This window comes from Palaemon carinicauda, chromosome 4 (assembly GCF_036898095.1).
Source record: "Palaemon carinicauda isolate YSFRI2023 chromosome 4, ASM3689809v2, whole genome shotgun sequence".
Classification (NCBI taxonomy): domain Eukaryota; kingdom Metazoa; phylum Arthropoda; class Malacostraca; order Decapoda; family Palaemonidae; genus Palaemon; species Palaemon carinicauda.
This window is the reverse complement of record NC_090728.1, coordinates 191,971,120-191,989,403: the sequence shown is the minus strand read 5'-3', so window position 1 is coordinate 191,989,403 and position 18,284 is coordinate 191,971,120. Positions and strand designations below refer to the sequence as shown.

The 18,284-nt window shown below is 40.7% G+C and overlaps 1 protein-coding gene across 1 annotated transcript in view; it reads right to left on the bottom strand.

Annotated features, from left to right (window-relative positions):
* Positions 1-18,284, bottom strand: part of LOC137640309 (intermembrane lipid transfer protein VPS13A-like) — a 212,029-nt gene that overhangs the window by 136,008 nt on the left and 57,737 nt on the right. Inside the window, exons 5-12 of the mRNA XM_068372942.1 lie at positions 13,855-13,996; positions 12,358-12,557; positions 11,291-11,465; positions 10,145-10,273; positions 9,730-9,874; positions 8,440-8,680; positions 6,929-7,156; positions 5,972-6,078 (exon numbers count right to left, since the gene is read on the bottom strand). Coding sequence (XP_068229043.1) covers positions 5,972-6,078; positions 6,929-7,156; positions 8,440-8,680; positions 9,730-9,874; positions 10,145-10,273; positions 11,291-11,465; positions 12,358-12,557; positions 13,855-13,996 — 1,367 coding nt within the window. The remainder of the gene's footprint in view (positions 1-5,971; positions 6,079-6,928; positions 7,157-8,439; positions 8,681-9,729; positions 9,875-10,144; positions 10,274-11,290; positions 11,466-12,357; positions 12,558-13,854; positions 13,997-18,284) is intronic.

Here is an 18,284-nt window from a genome sequence, read left to right as displayed (position 1 = left end):
CTCAAGAAAGAATTTGACCACCCGCCAAATCAACCAGGATGCGGAAGGCTTCTTAGCCGACCGTACAACCAAAAGAACAACAATAAAAAGTATTCAAGAGAAAGGTTAAAAAGGTTATGGGATTATGGGAATGTAGTGGCTGAGCCCTCACCTACTACTGCACTCGCTGCTACGAATGGTCCCAGGGTGTAGCAGTTCTCGTAAAGAGACTGGACATCTTTGAGATAGAATGATGCGAACACTGACTTGCTTCTCCAATAGGTTGCATCCATAACACTCTGCAGAGAACGGTTCTGTTTGAAGGCCACTGAAGTAGCAACAGCTCTCACTTCATGTGTCCTTACCTTCAGCAAAGCAAGGTCTTCTTCCTTCAGATGAGAATGTGCTTCTCTAATCAGAAGCCTGATGTAGTAAGAAACTGCGTTCTTAGACATTGGTAGAGAAGGCTTCTTGATAGCACACCATAAAGCTTCTGATTCTCCTCGTAATGGCTTTGACCTTCTAAAATAGTACCTAAGAGCTCTAACTGGGCAAAGTACTCTCTCTAGTTCGTTCCCCACCAAGTTGGACAGGCTTGGGATCTCGAACGACTTAGGCCAAGGACGGGAAGGAAGCTCGTTTTTAGCCAAAAAACCGAGCTGCAAGGAACATGTAGCCGTTTCAGATGTGAAACCTATGTTCCTGCTGAAGGCGTGGATCTCACTTACTCTTTTAGCTGTTGCTAAGCACACGAGGAAAAGAGTTTTTAATGTGAGGTCCTTAAAAGAGGCTGATTGGAGCGGTTCAAATCTTGATGACATTAGGAACCTTAAAACCACGTCTAGATTCCAGCCTGGAGTGGACAACCGACGTTCCTTTGAGGTCTCAAAAGACCTAAGGAGGTCCTGTAGATCTTTGTTGGTGGAAAGATCCAAGCCTCTGTGGCGGAATACCGCTGCCAACATACTTCTGTAACCCTTGATCGTAGGAGCTGATAGGGATCTTACGTTCCTTAGATGTAACAGGAAGTCAGCAATCTGGGTTACAGTGGTACTGGTTGAGGAAACTGCATTGGCCTTGCACCAGCTTCGGAAGACTTCCCATTTAGACTGATAGACTCTGAGAGTGGATGTCCTCCTTGCTCTGGCAATCGCTCTGGCTGCCTCCTTCGAAAAGCCTCTAGCTCTTGAGAGTCTTTCGATAGTCTGAAGGCAGTCAGACGAAGAGCGTGGAGGTTTGGGTGTACCTTCTTTACGTGAGGTTGACGCAGAAGGTCCACTCTTAGAGGAAGAGTCCTGGGAACGTCGACTAGCCATTGCAGTACCTCGGTGAACCATTCTCTCGCGGGCCAGAGGGGAGCAACCAACGTCAGCCGTGTCCCTTTGTGAGAGGCGAACTTCTGAAGTACCCTGTTGACAATCTTGAACGGCGGGAACGCATACAGGTCGAGATGGGACCAATCCAGCAGAAAGGCATCCACGTGAACTGATGCTGGGTCTGGAATCGGAGAACAATACATCGGGAGCCTCTTGGTCATCGAGGTAGCGAATAGATCTATGGTTGGCTGACCCCACAGGGCCCATAGTCTGCTGCAAACATTCTTGTGAAGGGTCCACTCTGTGGGGATGACCTGACCCTTCCGGCTGAGGCGATCTGCCATGACATTCATATCGCCCTGAATGAACCTTGTTACCAGCGTAAGCTTTCGATCTTTTGACCAAATGAGGAGGTCCCTTGCGATCTCGAACAACTTCCTCGAATCAGTCCCTCCCTGCTTGGAGATGTAAGCCAAGGCTGTGGTGTTGTCGGAGTTCACCTCCACCATCTTGTTTAGCTGGAGGGACTTGAAGTTTATCAAGGCCAGATGAACCGCCAACAACTCCTAGCAATTGATGTGAAGTGTCCTTTGCTCCTGATTCCATGTGCCCGAGCATTCCTGTCCGTCCAGTGTCGCACCCCAGCCCGTGTCCGATGCGTCCGAGAAGAGACGGTGGTCGGGGGTCTGAACAGCCAATGGTAGACCTTCCTTGAGAAGAATGCTGTTCTTCCACCACGTTAGAGTAGACCTCATCTCTTCGGAAACAGGAACTGAGACCGTCTCTAGCGTCATGTCCTTTATCCAGTGAGCAGCTAGATGATACTGAAGGGGGCGGAGGTGGAGTCTCCCTAACTCGATGAACAGGGCCAGCGATGAAAGTGTCCCTGTTAGACTCATCCACTGCCTGACTGAGCATCGGTTCCTTCTCAGCATGCTCTGGATGCATTCTAGGGCTTGATTGATCCTTGGGGCCGACGGAAAAGCCCGAAAAGCTCGACTCTGAATCTCCATACCCAGGTAGACAATGGTCTGGGATGGGACGAGCTGGGACTTCTCTATATTGACCAGGAGGCCCAGTTCCTTGGTCAGATCCATAGTCCATCTGAGATTCTCCAGACAGCGACGACTTGTTGGAGCTCTTAAAAGCCAGTCGTCTAAATAGAGGGAGGCTCTGATGTCTGCCAAGTGAAGGAATTTCGCAATATTCCTCATCAGTCTGGTAAACACAAGAGGTGCCGTGCTTAGGCCAAAGCACAGGGCTTGGAACTGGTACACAACCTTTCCAAAGACGAACCTTAGGAAAGGTTGGGAGTCTGGATGGATGGGGACGTGAAAGTACGCGTCTTTCAGGTCTAACGAGACCATCCAGTCCTCCTGCCTGACCGCTGCTAGGACCGACTTCGTCGTCTCCATCGTGAACGTCTGCTTGGTGACAAAAGCATTGAGAGCACTGACGTCCAGCACCGGTCTCCAACCTCCTGTCTTCTTGGCTACCAGGAAGAGACGGTTGTAAAAGCCCGGGGATTGATGATCCCGGACTATGACCACCGCTTCCTTTTGTAGCAAGAGCGACACCTCTTGTTGCAACGCTAGCCTCTTGTCCTTCTCCTTGTAGTTGGGAGAGAGGTTGATGGGAGACGTAGCTAGAGGGGGACTGCGGCAGAACGGAATTCTGTATCCCTCCCTTAGCCACTTCACAGACTGAGCGTCTGCACCTCTGCTCTCCCAAGCTTGCCAGAAGGTCTTGAGTCTGGCTCCTACTGCTGTCTGGAGAGGAAGGCAGTCAGAACTTGCCTTTTGCGGACTTGGAACCCTTCTTGGACTTGCCACGGTGACTGTCTGCACGGGTACCTCCTCTGCTGGAGGCTCTGCCACGAAAGGGCGGGATGAACCTAGATGCAGGTGTGTCAACTGCTGCAGGGCGGAAGGGTCTAGGCACGGAAGGTAAGGTTTTAGCCTTACGTGCAGAAGATGCCATAAGATCATGAGTATCCTTCTGGATAAGCGAGGCAGCCATCCCCTTAATCAGCTCCTCCGGGAACAGACACTTGGAGAGAGGAGCAAACAACAACTCTGACTTCTGGCAAGGAGTGATACCAGCCGATAAGAAGGAGCAAAGATGTTCTCTCTTCTTAAGGACTCCTGACACATACGAAGCCGCAAGTTCACCAGACCCATCCCGAATTGCTTTGTCCATGCTAGACATGATCAGCATGGCCGAGTCCTTATCTGAAGGGGAAGTCTTCCTGCTTAAGGCTCCCAAACACCAATCGAGGAAGTTGAAGATCTCGAAGGCACGAAAGACTCCCTTCAACAGATGATCTAAATCGGAAAAGGACCAGCAGATCTTCGAACGTCTCATAGCCAACGTGCGGGGAGAGTCAACCAGACTTGAGAAGTCGCCCTGGGCAGAGGCAGGAACTCCCAAGCCGGGTTCCTCTCCCGTGGCATACCAGACGCTCGACTTAGAAGCAAGCTTGGTAGGAGGAAAGACGAAAGAAGTCTTACCCAGTTGCTTCTTGGAATGCAACCACTCTCCCATAACCCTCAAAGCTCTCTTAGATGATCTGGCGAGAACAAGCTTGGTGAAGGCAGGCGCAGCAGACTGCATGCCCAGAGCAAACTCGGAGGGAGGAGAACGAGGGGTTGCAGACACAAACTGCTCAGGATACAAGTCCCTGAACAAGGCAAGGACTTTACGAAAGTCTAAGGAGGGAGGCGTAGACTTGGGCCCTTCAAAATCAGAGTGAGGTTCATCCAGATGTGCAGCTTCGTCATCCGATACACCATCATCCGAAAGCTGAGTTGTAAGTGGCAAAGGTAGAGCAGAAAGCTGAACGGCTGAATCCGGCAGTACGGGTGCATGCGTACCTGCGGATCCAACATCATGCCGCTGCTGGTCGGTCTGCGAGCTGGCAACAACAAAAGCAGAGGGCTGGTGTGTGGGAGGGGCTGCGGAGGGTTGAGGAGCATGCGGTATGGTATGCAGAGCATGCTGTAAGGTATGCGGCTCATGCTGCATGGTATGCGGAGCATGCTGTAAGGTATGCAGAGCATGCTGCATGGGCTGAGGAGAATGCCGCATAGTGCTGGAACCCGGCAACTCCTGATGCGGTAGCTCACGCATGTTAGCAGATGGTGCAGCAAGAACATGCGTCTGGCAGGGAGGACTGCGCATCGGTGGTGGAGCTCTCACAGGTGGAGTGTGGGAGCAGGCAGCCGCAGTATCTGCTGAGCGCACAACCTCGGCGGGTTGTAGGTTAACAGGAGCAGTGTTAACCTTTTCAGCATGATACTCCTGCATGAATGCCGCAAGCTGAGACTGCATAGTCTGCAGCATGGACCACTTAGGGTCTACTGTGGTTGGAGCAACAACAGACGGAGCAGTAGCCTGTTGAGGGACCACTCTACCTCTCTTGGGAGGTGTGCAGTCATCAGATGTCTGCGGCGAGTCCGAACTGACCCAGTGGCTACACCTGGGCCGTTGGACTCGCTCGGAAGGGACCTTACGTTTGAGCGGTCGTGAGACCTTGGTCCACCGTTTCCTCCTGGAAACTTCTTCCACAGACGAGGAATGTAAGGGCTCATTCGTCTGTATGTGGATGGGACGATCCTTAACAGATACGTCCGCAACCACTGAGGATACATCCGTGCGCCGATCAAGGCCTGCCGAACCCTTTGGTCCTTCGACATTGCTTCTCCCCTGGGCTTGGGAGCTTGCAAGAGGTCCCGGACTGGGAGGACGACTGGCACGCACAGATGTACCCTCATGCGCAACACTGACACTGACACTTTGCACATCACTAGCACTAACACTTCCCACTGCACTCTTCGCTTTCAGCTCTCTGACATCTGCCAAGAGCTGATTACGGTCATTAGCCAATGACTCCACTTTGTCACCGAGAGCCTGAATGGCACGCAACATATCCGCCATTGCAGGCTGAGCACTCGTAGCAGGTTCGGGAGTCACCACCACAGGGGAAGGAAAAGGTTGAGGGGCATGGGGAGAGGAAAAATCCACAGAGCGAGAAGAACTCCTCCTATTTCTCTCCTTCTCTAACCTACATGCATATCCAAGGAATTCGTTAAAATCGAATTCCGAAAGCCCAGCACATTCCCCACATCGATCTTCCAATTGACAGGATTTACCCCTACAATTGGAACATACGGTGTGAGGATCTATAGAGGCCTTCGGAAGACGCCTAGCACAAGTCCTAACGCTACACTGCCTGTACTTAGGTACTTGAGACTGGTCAGACATCTTGAATTTAGAAGTAGTCAAGGGGGGATTCCAAAATCTAGCAAAGTTCGTTAACAATTAATCCAAATTAATTCCAAAAGCTTGCTAAGCTAATGATAAAGCTTCCTGAATAGCGAAGGCTAAACTCTAGAGCAAATACATCACCAAATCGTGAACAATAACTCCAGAATCAACAGCGTATCCAAGTAGGTCTTGCCGGCGGCACGACAGAGGAAAAATTGAGTTCTTGTTGACAAGAAGTACTTGAGTACCTACTCACAGATGGCGCTGTTGTGTACACCCCCACCTGGATAGCGATCGCTGGCGTATCCCGACCGTAGATTTCTGTCGGGCAACGGAGTTGACAGCTACATGATCATCGGGTAAGATTAATATTGAAAAATTGTACTGCATACCAAAACAAGGCTACTTACTTGGTTGTACATGATTTCCAGTGGGTCTAACTTTAATGTAAGAGCATAATCAGACGACACATTTAAAGGATTGCATTCCAGATCGACTGAAAAAGCAATACCATAACCTGTAAAGGTGAAAGTAAAATATAATTGGAGGACACTTAGGAAAAAATAATAATCTTATCGTTAATTACTTTCTATAGTGAAAAGACTGATCTTGGCAAGTCTGTCCTGCTCAAGTTAGAGAAACTGCAAAAAAACATAGGTCCATGAAGCTAATTGCAGACATAGTATTGGAAATACACAAATAAAAAAGTCAAGCACATAATACTTCTCATGGTGCTGTCACAATTTGTCCATATGTCCAACACATACCAAAGAAGACTTCTGCAGTTTGTTAAAAAATCATCTTTTGAGAGACATTACTGTACTGAATTATTATCATTATCATTATTACTAGCCAAGCTACAACCCTAGTTGGAAAAGCAAGATGCTATAAGCCCAAGGGCTCCAATAGGGAAAAATAGCCCAGTGAGGAAAGGAAATAAGGAAATAAATAAATGATGAGAACAATTTAACAATAAATCATTCTAAAACAGTAATAATGTCAAAAACAGATATGTCCTATATAAACTATTAACAACGTCAAAAACAGATATTTCCTATATTAACTATTAACAATGTCAAAAACAGATATGTCCTATATTAACTATTAACAATGTCAAAAACAGATATGTCCTATATTAACTATTAACAATGTCAAAAACAGATATGTCCTATATCAACTATTAACAATGTCAAAAACAGATATGTCCTTTACAGTATTAACTATTAACAATGTCAAAAACAGATATGTCCTATATTAACTATTAACAATGTCAAAAACAGATATGTCCTTTACATTATTAACTATTAACAATGTCAAAAACAGATATGTCATATATAAACTATAAAAAGACTCATGTCAGTTCTTACCAGCGGAGGGTGTATTATCCACCAGTTTCAAAACGTAGACTAGCTCTTGTTCCATATTAGAAGCTTCCAAGTTAAACGATTCCGTTTTGGCGGAAAGCTTTTGGTATCTGATTCCGTATCGGTTCTCGGCACTTATGACAAACCCCGATAGAGACGCTAAGGCAATGTCGTGTACTTCGTCTTTTAGAGTTAAGCTCACATTTTGCAGAGAGAGGTATATTTTGTGATCTGAAACAGAAATATGCATTTGCTGAGGAAATACATACAAATTGTTACCTATGGTATGTCCTGTCTACTTTTCTAATAGAACATTTTAATATTTCACTATCATATAAACCACTGCAAAAATTTTAAACGAGAGGTTATCAAAGGTATATACTGTAATAATAATTTTACATATTCATCTATAATTTGTACCTTTATACCGTATCAAATCAATCATAATGAAATGGATTTGAAATCAAGCTTATCATCTTAATCAGATTTTAGCCCTTCTACCTCCAATGGACGTACTGGTATGTTTCACAAAACTCATCCCTTAACCCCCATGGACATACCGGTACGTTGTTGCAAAAAGCTGCTACTGTATTTGCATTTTTTTTTGCATATTTTTTATAACTTTATGAAAAACTTCGGGCATTTTCCAAAATAATGAGACTAACCTGACCTCTCTATGACAAAAATTAAGGCTGTCAGTGCAATCTAAAAATAAAAATATTGCAAAACATGCTTGAAAAAGAAAAACACCTGGGGGATTAAGGGTTGGAAAGTTCCAAATAGCATTGGGGGTAAAAGGGTTAACAATATGATATAATGATTATCACAATGATAACAAGTTTTAATTAAAATTTCTGGATATTACAGTATCATCTCTTATGGTAAAAAAAACTGTAAGTGACTGAACGTAGCAAATACTTTGCTGGCCTCTAAAAGTTATACATTGTAAAAAAGATTCTTTATCCAGGACTTATTTCAAGAGAATTTCACCAGTTCTGAATTAATTAGAAGTTTAAATAAACCAGATGGAAGATGTGGGGCGAGTGGGCTGTGGCACCCTAGCAGTACCAACCAACCTTGGCCAAGTCTCTCCTCAGGTAAGGAGGAACAAAGATGAAAAAAAATCCCCATTTTGTTTCTTATGATGTTGGCTACCCACCAAAACTGGGGGAAGTACCATGCTATTTAGATAGAAGTTTTTGTTCCCTAAAACTTTCTTTTTTCTACCACTCCACAAGCGAGATTAGTTCACCAAACTTTCAACTGGGTTCTACAAGGCACTAGAAGAGTTGGAAGACCCAGACCTACACGGCGGAAGATTATGAAGCGTGGAGTAGATGACGAATGGAGAAGTGTTGATTTAAAAGCTCAAGATGGAGATGACTGGCAAAATATAACTGAGGCCCTTTGCGTCATGATGATGGTGATGATGATTAGTTTTACATTCAATCCTGAGGATTTACTGATTCCTTATAATCAAATGGGTATTGTTAACAATAGAAACTCATGTTTACCAATATCATCTTTGTGAATATCATTTTCTCCTTGTGATTCAAGTTGCACAAGGGCTGAATGAAGTTGCTGTTTCTCTTCTTCCGTGAGGCTTGCAAGGACGCCGTTCTTTCTTTGGTTTCCGACGATGTCCATCACACCCAAGCCATCATCGTTTTCAGCGTTACTGCTCCATAACCATGAAAACCATCCTTCGCTAGTTGACTTGACAGGGAGAATGCGGCTAGGTTCATCTTGAGATATCTACCCCAGATCAAAAGAGAGAAATGCAATTGTTAGTGAAATTAAGATCAAAAGAGAGAAATGCAATTGTTAGTGAAATTAAGATCAAAAGAGAGAAATGCAATTGTTAGTGAAATTAAGATCAAAAGAGAGAAATGCAATTGTTAGTGAAATTTTAATTTCTCATCTTAAAACATTCTGATCCCCTTTACAGCATTCTACTATCAAAACTCTTTTAAAACCCTAATTTTCTTAATCAAAGCTCATGTTTCTACAGCACAGAGTAGCGTATGATTTAATTACTTATCACACCTCTATGTGTGCATTGCTAAAGGGATGTCTCAATTTACCAGTGGTTCAGCTACCCCTTTCTATTTTACCCAGTTATCATTATTATTATCATTACAAGCTAAGCTACAACCCTAATATGAAAAGCAGGATGCAATAAGCCTAAAGGCTCCAACCTGGAAAAATAGCTCAGTGAGGAAAGGAAACAAGGAAATAAATAAACTAAAAGAGAATTAATGAACAATTAAAATAAAATATCTTAAGAACAGTAACAACATTAAACTAGATCTTTTATATACATAAACTATAAAAACAAGAGGACGAAAAATAAGATAAAATAGTGTGCGTAAATGTACCTTCAAGCAAGTGAACTCTACCATAAGAAGGTAGTTACTCTTTTTCTAATCACCATCTTAGTCCATGATTCACAGTCTAGAGTGTCTTCAAGGTATTAGAAATTTCTACTTCGTCTAAGATTTGTTAACAGGTTTCTTCCCTTTCCTATCATACCCATATGGTATTTTTTCCATTCAATTTATGGTAGTGATGAAGATTCCCTTAGCATATGTTGTTTCATATATAATCAACCATTTCCGTTATTTTCCATATTTTTACATCATACTGTACTACAGTCTATAAAACATATCTTCAATGCCATTTGATGATATGAAGCTGACTCTAACTATAATACATACCATATATACCATAATGTACAAATGAACAATACATTTGAGGTGCAATTCTATATAAGGTACAGTATATGACAAAATGTGAAAACTTACTAATATTTTGGCATGCATTCGACCAAGGACTATGTTAGTGAGATTGAGTGCGTCTTCCAGTTTTAGTAGATCAGCTTCTTCCTCGCCAGAGTGACGTTCCAACAAATGATTTTTGTAGACCGTTACATATTCGTTATACAACGACCTTCAAAAAAAGAGAAGCAGCATAATATATTATCATACACTATTATTTACCTAGGAATATTGAATATTGGATATTTGGTAAGGCAGTACTCCCCATATGCATAGACTTTATTCATAATAAATACAAAAGAAATCTTGTTAAGAATCAAAATAAAGTTAATAGGCATAGAGAACAAGGTAAATTAATGTGCATAATGAAAAAAGTGCTTAACATTATGATTAAATAATTCTTTCACAAATCACGTACAAAGTAAAAACGACTTTATTGTACCTGTGTTTCTTTACGCAGTCCCATGAATAAGGACGAATTTGTTCCCGAATGACAGCATTGATCGCGTACTGCCACCATTCTACCGCATGACGCTTCAAAGGGACCTCAGGCCGATATTTCAAGAAACGTCTGGAAGATAGAATATGCATTAAGTGGCGTCCTTAATAATGTAAAGTCACAAAAAGCAGATCTAGTTATATATGAACAGTGGTGAATAATGAAGGAAGATAAGAAAGACAATACTATTAAGGTCAGTAGATATAATACTGTATACTGTATGGGATAATATTTCAAAAATTACTATGGTAGTACAGTAAAAAAAAAATGAGTGAGTTTGTGTAGCATTATTATTTCATGTGGATGTTACTTCACACCTTGAAAATTCTATCTATCATTATAATAAGTGAATTTCTTCCACATAAGGTCAGACTCTTACGGTGCATTCTTATAACGAAGTTTACAGAAACACTTTCCATAATCGAAGGGGCACCTTAAAGGAATTATAGTTATGAAAATCCCTATTTAAACAGTACTTCATCTTCAATTAGCATTATGCACTGTAATATTGTACTAGCATTAGCAAGATAATCAACAGGGACAATGAAAATATTCATATTTACTATACCATCCAAACGCAACCCATTCCTCACATACGAAAATATAGAATGAAAAATGTCCGACAACAAATTATCCAGCATAACTAAATAAGGAATATCACATAACAGTCATTCAGTTTCCATATACTTGGCATATGCATGATTTGCAGGAAATATGGGAGCATAATAATCATTCAAGTATTCCCTTGCAACAAGCATATTTATGACCTTAAACTGCACGCTTCCTCGTCTCGGGATAACTAGAGTGGTTCAGTTTTGTAAGTCAATGACAAGGCCACTCTAAGACAATCTTATTTCAATTTTAATAATTTTGTATTAGAACTTTATAAGTCTAATAATCATGGGAAGATCTAATAAAACATCTTGAGAATCTATTATATAAATTCACTCATAATGAAGATCACTCACTACTCTTCCCGAGGTTCATAATGCTAAAATGAAGTAACAATATTAAGATTTTTTGGATTCACAGTAACTAGGAATAATCAAATATATAAACAGATTAAAATCTTAAAGAAAAAAAAATTACCTGCTTATGTTTATGGTGATGAATGCCTCCGACAACTCGGTAAGCGCCAAATACTGTTGACGGGTAAAAGTTAAAGCAGCATCCTTTATCACTGCATCCACTAGGAGTCCCGGCACTCTTGCCTCCCGCTTCATTTGCTGCCTCATTTTTACTTTACATCTTACAGGTTGTAAAACTGTGGAAGTTGAATAAAAGTTCGGTGAATTCCATGACAAAAATATACACATTCATTTGAAACCTTTTACTTAGTGTTATAATATCTTAATTTCACACGACACAAGATAATTTCTGAAAGTTTGCTGGAGAAGAAGAGCTGATAGAGAAACACATTAACCCTTTTACCCCCAATGGACGTACTGGTACGTTTCACAAAAGTCATCCCTTTACCCCCATGGACGTACTGGTACGTCCTTGCAAAAAACTGCTATCTACATTTTTTTTTTGCATATTTTTGATAACTTTATGAGAAACTTCAGGCATTTTCCAAAAGAATGAGACCAACCTGACCTCTCTATGATGAAAATTAAGGCTGTTAGAGCCATTTAAAATATATATTGCAAAATGTGCTTCAAAAAAAAAATTCTTGGGGGTTAAGGGTTAGAAAGTTCCAAATAGTCTGGGGGTAAAAGGGATAAAGCAAGTATAAATTGATAAGAATAGTATATACAGTACTCCAGATGATTAGATCATTAAGGAAAGCTTACCCACACAAATCCTTTTCATAACACAACACAGTAAAACAAATTCATTGCATGTTAATATTCATTCTACAGTATTACGTTTTAACTGAAACATGTATTCAATATAGATTAATAAATACATAATAAAGCAATGCTTTGGTAGCAATCTGTTTTCTCTAGTAGTATGGAAAATCTAATTTCAAGTTATCTCTTGCTTACATTTATTTTCGTAATTGCATCAGCTCTTATTTATACGCCTTTTAGTAAACCACATCAACATAAAAAAAATATTGCTACAAAAACTTGGATCTCTTACTTTGCTTGAACTGAAAACCAACTACTATATACCTTGGAAATATAAACATGAAAAGATCTCTTCTGACTTACCAAATTGAAAAGGCTCGTCATTTATTGAAAAGGTGTTGAGCCCTTGTTCCAAGTACTGGTGCCAGAGTTCCGTACTAATATGAGGTTTGACTAGTCTCTGACGATCACTTCCAGGGTTCACGTACAATGAAGCAGAGACAAAATCAATGACCTTATTGATTGTCGTGGCATTTCCGTCAACATGTACCTTTTTCCATTTGCTGAAACATAAGAGAAAATCATTACTTAAAGGTAATCAATCAGACTGATAAGTTCAAAATCATTCAAGCGATGTATTAGATAATTATTTTGTATAAAATAACTGCTATATTTTTGCTTTATCAAAGAATCTACAGATGTCTACAATTAATAATGATACAAAAAAATTACCCGGTAATATTGGTTTAATTCATGAATTTTTGTATATTTGGAAAAGGATATTCTGGGCTCTGCAAGGGGACCTTGATTACATGAATACTCTCTCTCTCTCTCTCTCTCTCTCTCTCTCTCAGTGTGTGAAAAGTTCGTAGTTAATTTCTCTGACCCTAAGATATTCCTTATACTGTATATCTATAAGGTCACTTTTAAAACGTTTGTAGTTTTAAAAAAATATAATCAGCAGATGAACTAGAGGGGTTAGAAAGCCTCATAAGTCAATTAATGATAAAAACTCCAAGAAAAAATGCTTGAGCTTACATCCAAAACATTAAGGGTAACATTTTGTGGCAACAGTGAGCTAGACACAAGATTTGTGTCAGTGACAGTTTTAAAAGCCCTTGTAGAAAGTGCTTCAGAGAAAATACTTTAATCAAAGATTTTCTGGTCCTTAACATGAGGCAAAATCTTGAATAAAATGCCTCATGATAAAGTATGCAATATACTGTACATTAGTATTTCAGGATGAAGCCACCAGTTATTAACCTTTTCAGGTCTGATTAAAGAAAGAAATTCTTTACTAGGAAGAAAGAAGCCATCTTTAGTATTAATTCCATCCAAATTATACAAGAAAGCAGAGAGGCCATCATGTGTCTCTTCGAATAGGAGCATTGCTATGTTTGCTTCAAACCACTTTTCCTATGGGGCCGACAGAAATGCATGAATAAACCTTTTGGTATGTTAACTTTTAAATAATACAGTAATCTCCCAGCAACCATTATGGAGGTTACATAACTTGAGCTATGTCAATTCATAATCTTCACAGCTTGCAGAGATGTTTTCAGCCTACTATAAGCTTATATAATCCTTGATGCTAGAGTAAATATTCACATGATTTAAAGTTACTAAGATTATATTTTAGTTGCGAGTACCCTCACGAAATTCTTTGAAGTTCGGTCTTTCCTTTCTTAATTTTCTTTGCTTAATTTTCTTTTGATCTTGCTAGACTTTTTTACAAACTTAAAACACATAGCTTTACAAGTTAATTCTTAAAGTCATGTTATGGCCCAAGAAAAACGAGCATACAACCTGTAAAACTTGATAATTGGACAAATAGAAAAGTATTACAATAATAATACTTACTGATTGGTAGTATCAGCAGATAAACTTTGAAGGCAAAATCCAATCACTAATGGTCTGGAGCAGGAATGAGCGTCTTCGTAGCGGATATGAACATTGTTGATATGAAGCTCTAGGTTGTTCCATATTCGATTGTAAAGCATACCTACAATTCAAAATAATTTGACAGTTAAATTTACATATATACATACATACATATACCAAGGCAATTCCCCAATATTGGGAGGTAGCCGACATCAAACAAATGAAACAAAAAAGGGGACCTCTTCTCTCTATGTTCCTCCCACCCTGACAAGGGACTCAACCGAGTTCGGCTGGTACTGCTAGGGTGCCACAGCCCACCCTCCCCCCGTTATCCACCATAGATGAAGCTTCATAATGCTGAATCCCCTACTGCTGCTACCTCCGCGGTCATCTAAGGCACCGGAGGAAGCAGCAGGGCCTACCGGAACTGCGTCACAATTAAAGTTTTCAGACAAAAACTCATTTTCATCCACAAATAACCACAGCATACTGGTCTGAAATGGGATTACCTACAGTTCCCTTAAAGCTATTGATATGAACAGCTGGACACAGAAATTCCTGGTACACCTCGCTCCGAAGTGAACCCTCGGTTTAGCCTTGCCCATCACCTGTGCCATCCCTTCCTTCACTATATGTTTGGTTACTTGCCGTGAAGTAAGGATTTGAAGGGATGCACTTCTTCAGTGTGGTGCATGAGGGACTTCTGTGTCCAACTCTTTAGGACCTACCCAGGTAAATATATCCCAAGTCTATTTCAACAGATAAAAAAAAAATTATAGCCATCAATGCAATTTTATTACGGAAATTCATACTGCTGTACTGTCTTTTTTAAATCAGTGTATTAGACAATAGAAATATGTATTTTAGAGGATCAGCTAACCATGAACAAAAAATAGTTTCTAATAAGAAATTATTGCTGACAATGCAATTTTACTACGGATTTTCACACTACTGTACCGTATTTGTTTTAAATTGGTGCATTAGACAATACAAATACAAATTTTAGAGCATCAGCTAACCAAGAATAAAAAAAATGTTTCTAATAATAAGATATCTCTGTAGCAGTTTAAATCTGTTATCCGTACTTCAAAACATAATGAAAACCAAAGCATATTTTCATTAATTGCAAGCTTCTCTATCCAATACTAATCAGTAACCACTGAGTCAACACCAAATTCAAGAATTGTTTGAAAATTACATTAAATGAATGATGATAAATTCTTTTTATAATATAATAAGAATGGACACTGAATAATTGTTACTTATTTATAAATAAATGTATGGGTTCTTTGTACTCCTCCTCTGTCCATTCCTGTTGTTTCTAAGCTGTTTCAAAATTTTGAATATGCTCTTTTCAGAAAAATGTTTATCAATATTTTCAGATTTCATCCAGTTTTCAATTTAAGCTAGACATATATATACTGTACTGTATATATATATATATATATATATATATATATATATATATATATATATATATATATATATATATATATATATATATATATATATATATATATATATATATATATATATATATATATATATACACACACACCATTATATATATACATATACCAAGGCACTTCCCCCAATTTTTGGGGGTAGCTGACATCAACAAATGAAACTAAACAAAAAAGGGGACCCCTCCTCTCTGCGTTCCTTCCAGGCTGACAAGGGACTCAACCGAGTTCGCCTGGTACTGCTAGGGTGCCACAGCCCACCCTCCTCCGTTATCCACCACAGATGAAGCTTCGAAACGCTGAATCCCCTACTGCTGCTACCTCCGCGGTCATCCGAGGCGACCAGCGGAAGCAGCAGGGCCTACCGGAACTGCGTCACAATCGCTCGCCATTCATTCCTATTTCTAGCACGCTCTCTTGCCTCTCTCACATCCATCCTCCTATCACCAAGAGCTTTCTTCCCTCCATCCATCCACCCAAACCTTGGCCTTCCTCTTGTACTTCTCCCATCAACTCTTGCATTCATCACCTTCTTTAGCAGACAGCCATTTTCCATTCTCTCAACATGGCCAAACCACCTCAACACATTCATATATATATATATATATGTATATATATATATATATATATATATATATATATATATATATATATATATATATATATATATATACATGTATATATATATATATATATTTATATTTATATATATATATATATATATATATATATATATATATATATATATATATATATATATATATATATATATATATATACACACACAAAATGTCTTGAACTTACCAACTTAATTGATTCCAAGAAAAGTTTGCTAAATTTTGGCCTAAGGTAGGCCTAACCTGAATCTAATCCGTATGACTTCCAGCTCCACAAGTCAACAAATAGTCGGGTTTCATATGAAATAGATATCAGGTTATCACACATGTCATTTTGCTTACTGTATTAAATGATAAAATATTGGTTTATTACAGCCTTTTTTCTCACGAACAAGTTGTATAAGGGAGTTTTAAAACCCTCAAACACCAAACTATTGACATACAAGCACTCAAACTGACGAGAGATAGAATATAAACCAACAACTATGATTCATATGTAATAAATTCATTTATTTTTATATTGCACTTTCTTTAATGCAGTAGAGTACCGTTTTTTTTCTTTTGGTAATCAGCTGATGACTCGCTAACCCCCTTCTACAAGAAAACATGCCATTGCCAACTGATGGTCTCGTAGCAGACGACGCGATTATATATTAGTTTTTTGGGCTCAAGCCATGGCGTCCTGATGGAAGGTTCCTTTTTGGTAGCTTCCTTGGGTATATAACTACTAAGATATTCCCAGAGAATTTAACCACAGGTTATCACAGAATTCTAACTTCTGGAGCGAGTATCCTAAAGGTTTCCCTTTAAGACATCGTATATCAACAGGGGACGCATGTATTAACGCGCCACATAGCTATCTGCACCCCATACAGAGTTAACACTTCGATATGGAGGGACGGAGAATAGCTGGGGAGCTGTTCCACAGCTAATCTCGTCCGTGGCTACTTTTGGTACTCGAGACGTAAACAAACGGGCGCCATTGCTAAATGACGTCACGTCCGTCCCCATCCTTCGTTTAGTAGCTTGCCTTACTAGTCGGACTTTTCCCTGTGTGATCTTTATCGACTTGCATCTTAGCCATGTCTCTACCCTCGGCCTCGCCTTCTTCTGGAAAGTTGAGTACAAGGTTCCAGTATTGTTTAAATAAGCTCTGACCGTAAAGTAAATATTACTTTTCGAGATATTTGATGTTTTGTGGCAGAGCTGTGCCTCGACCGGACCGGCCATTTTATGGCGTCGCTGTTGTTTTGCATGCCTTATTTAGATAGCCTCAACAGCGTTTTCCGGCCTCATTAACTAATCGATACTATTAGTTATTTAGTCTTCATAGCTAGGAACTTTTATATCGTGTTTTGACGCTTTATTATCGGTCATCAACTGACCCCATACCAGTTGGCTAGTCTAGCCCCTAGGCCAAAGTGCCTATATCAGTGTTCATGCATGATATTTATCAGTGATCCTAGGTTTATTTATGAAGATAGTGGCATTATTTTACAATACTGTTGACTGTGATGCAAGTGTTTTCGCCTTCAGGGACCATATAGGGGATAGGTTAGTTAGTGTGCCTTTCTAACCTAACCTACAAGTAGGACCCCTATATGCTTCCTTCATCCCCTGCCTTAGGGCATCCCCTCTGTGCAGCCTTGCTCCCCCTACCACGTAAGGGGATCAGGCTCTTATCAGAGTATATATCGCTTCTCTGTCCCCCCCAAGGGAATGATCCTCCCTTAAGGTGGCGTCCGAGAATGAGGAACGGCTAGTCCGTCCTCTATTGCTGGGGCTAGGTCTCCGACCTTCCCTGCAATAGCGATATGTCTTCCATCCTTCCTGGTTCAGGGCGTAACCTCCCTGCTCTAGGTTAGGTTTTGGGGGAGTTAGCTCTGTACCTTGCTGAAACGATACCCATGCACCGTTTCAGACAGGCTGCCTTACCTTAGGCTAGGGAGTGTCCTCCCTTCCTCGGTGGCCGCTCTGGTACAGAACCTCCTCCACAGAAGACCCTTCTCTTCTCCCCTCCCCACCTATCTCTTGTATGGCCTAGCCTATACTTAGGTTAGTCTATACCCATCTGTCCCCTGTCCTACAACTCCTCCTTAGGGTGGAGTGATAGGGCTACCTTGAGCTCCTGTGTGCAGTCCGCTCTGGTACATATACCCTTCATAGTGTCCTATGGGGTTAGCCACTGGATGCGTTCTGTCTGCAAGGGTTCTCCCCCCCTCTTGGGTGTTCCCTGCCCTCCCTTGGGCTCCCTTAGCTCCCGGTCCTCTGCGGCCCCTGCTTCTGGGTGATAGGGCTAGCCTCTATCATGGGTACAGCCACTCAGGTG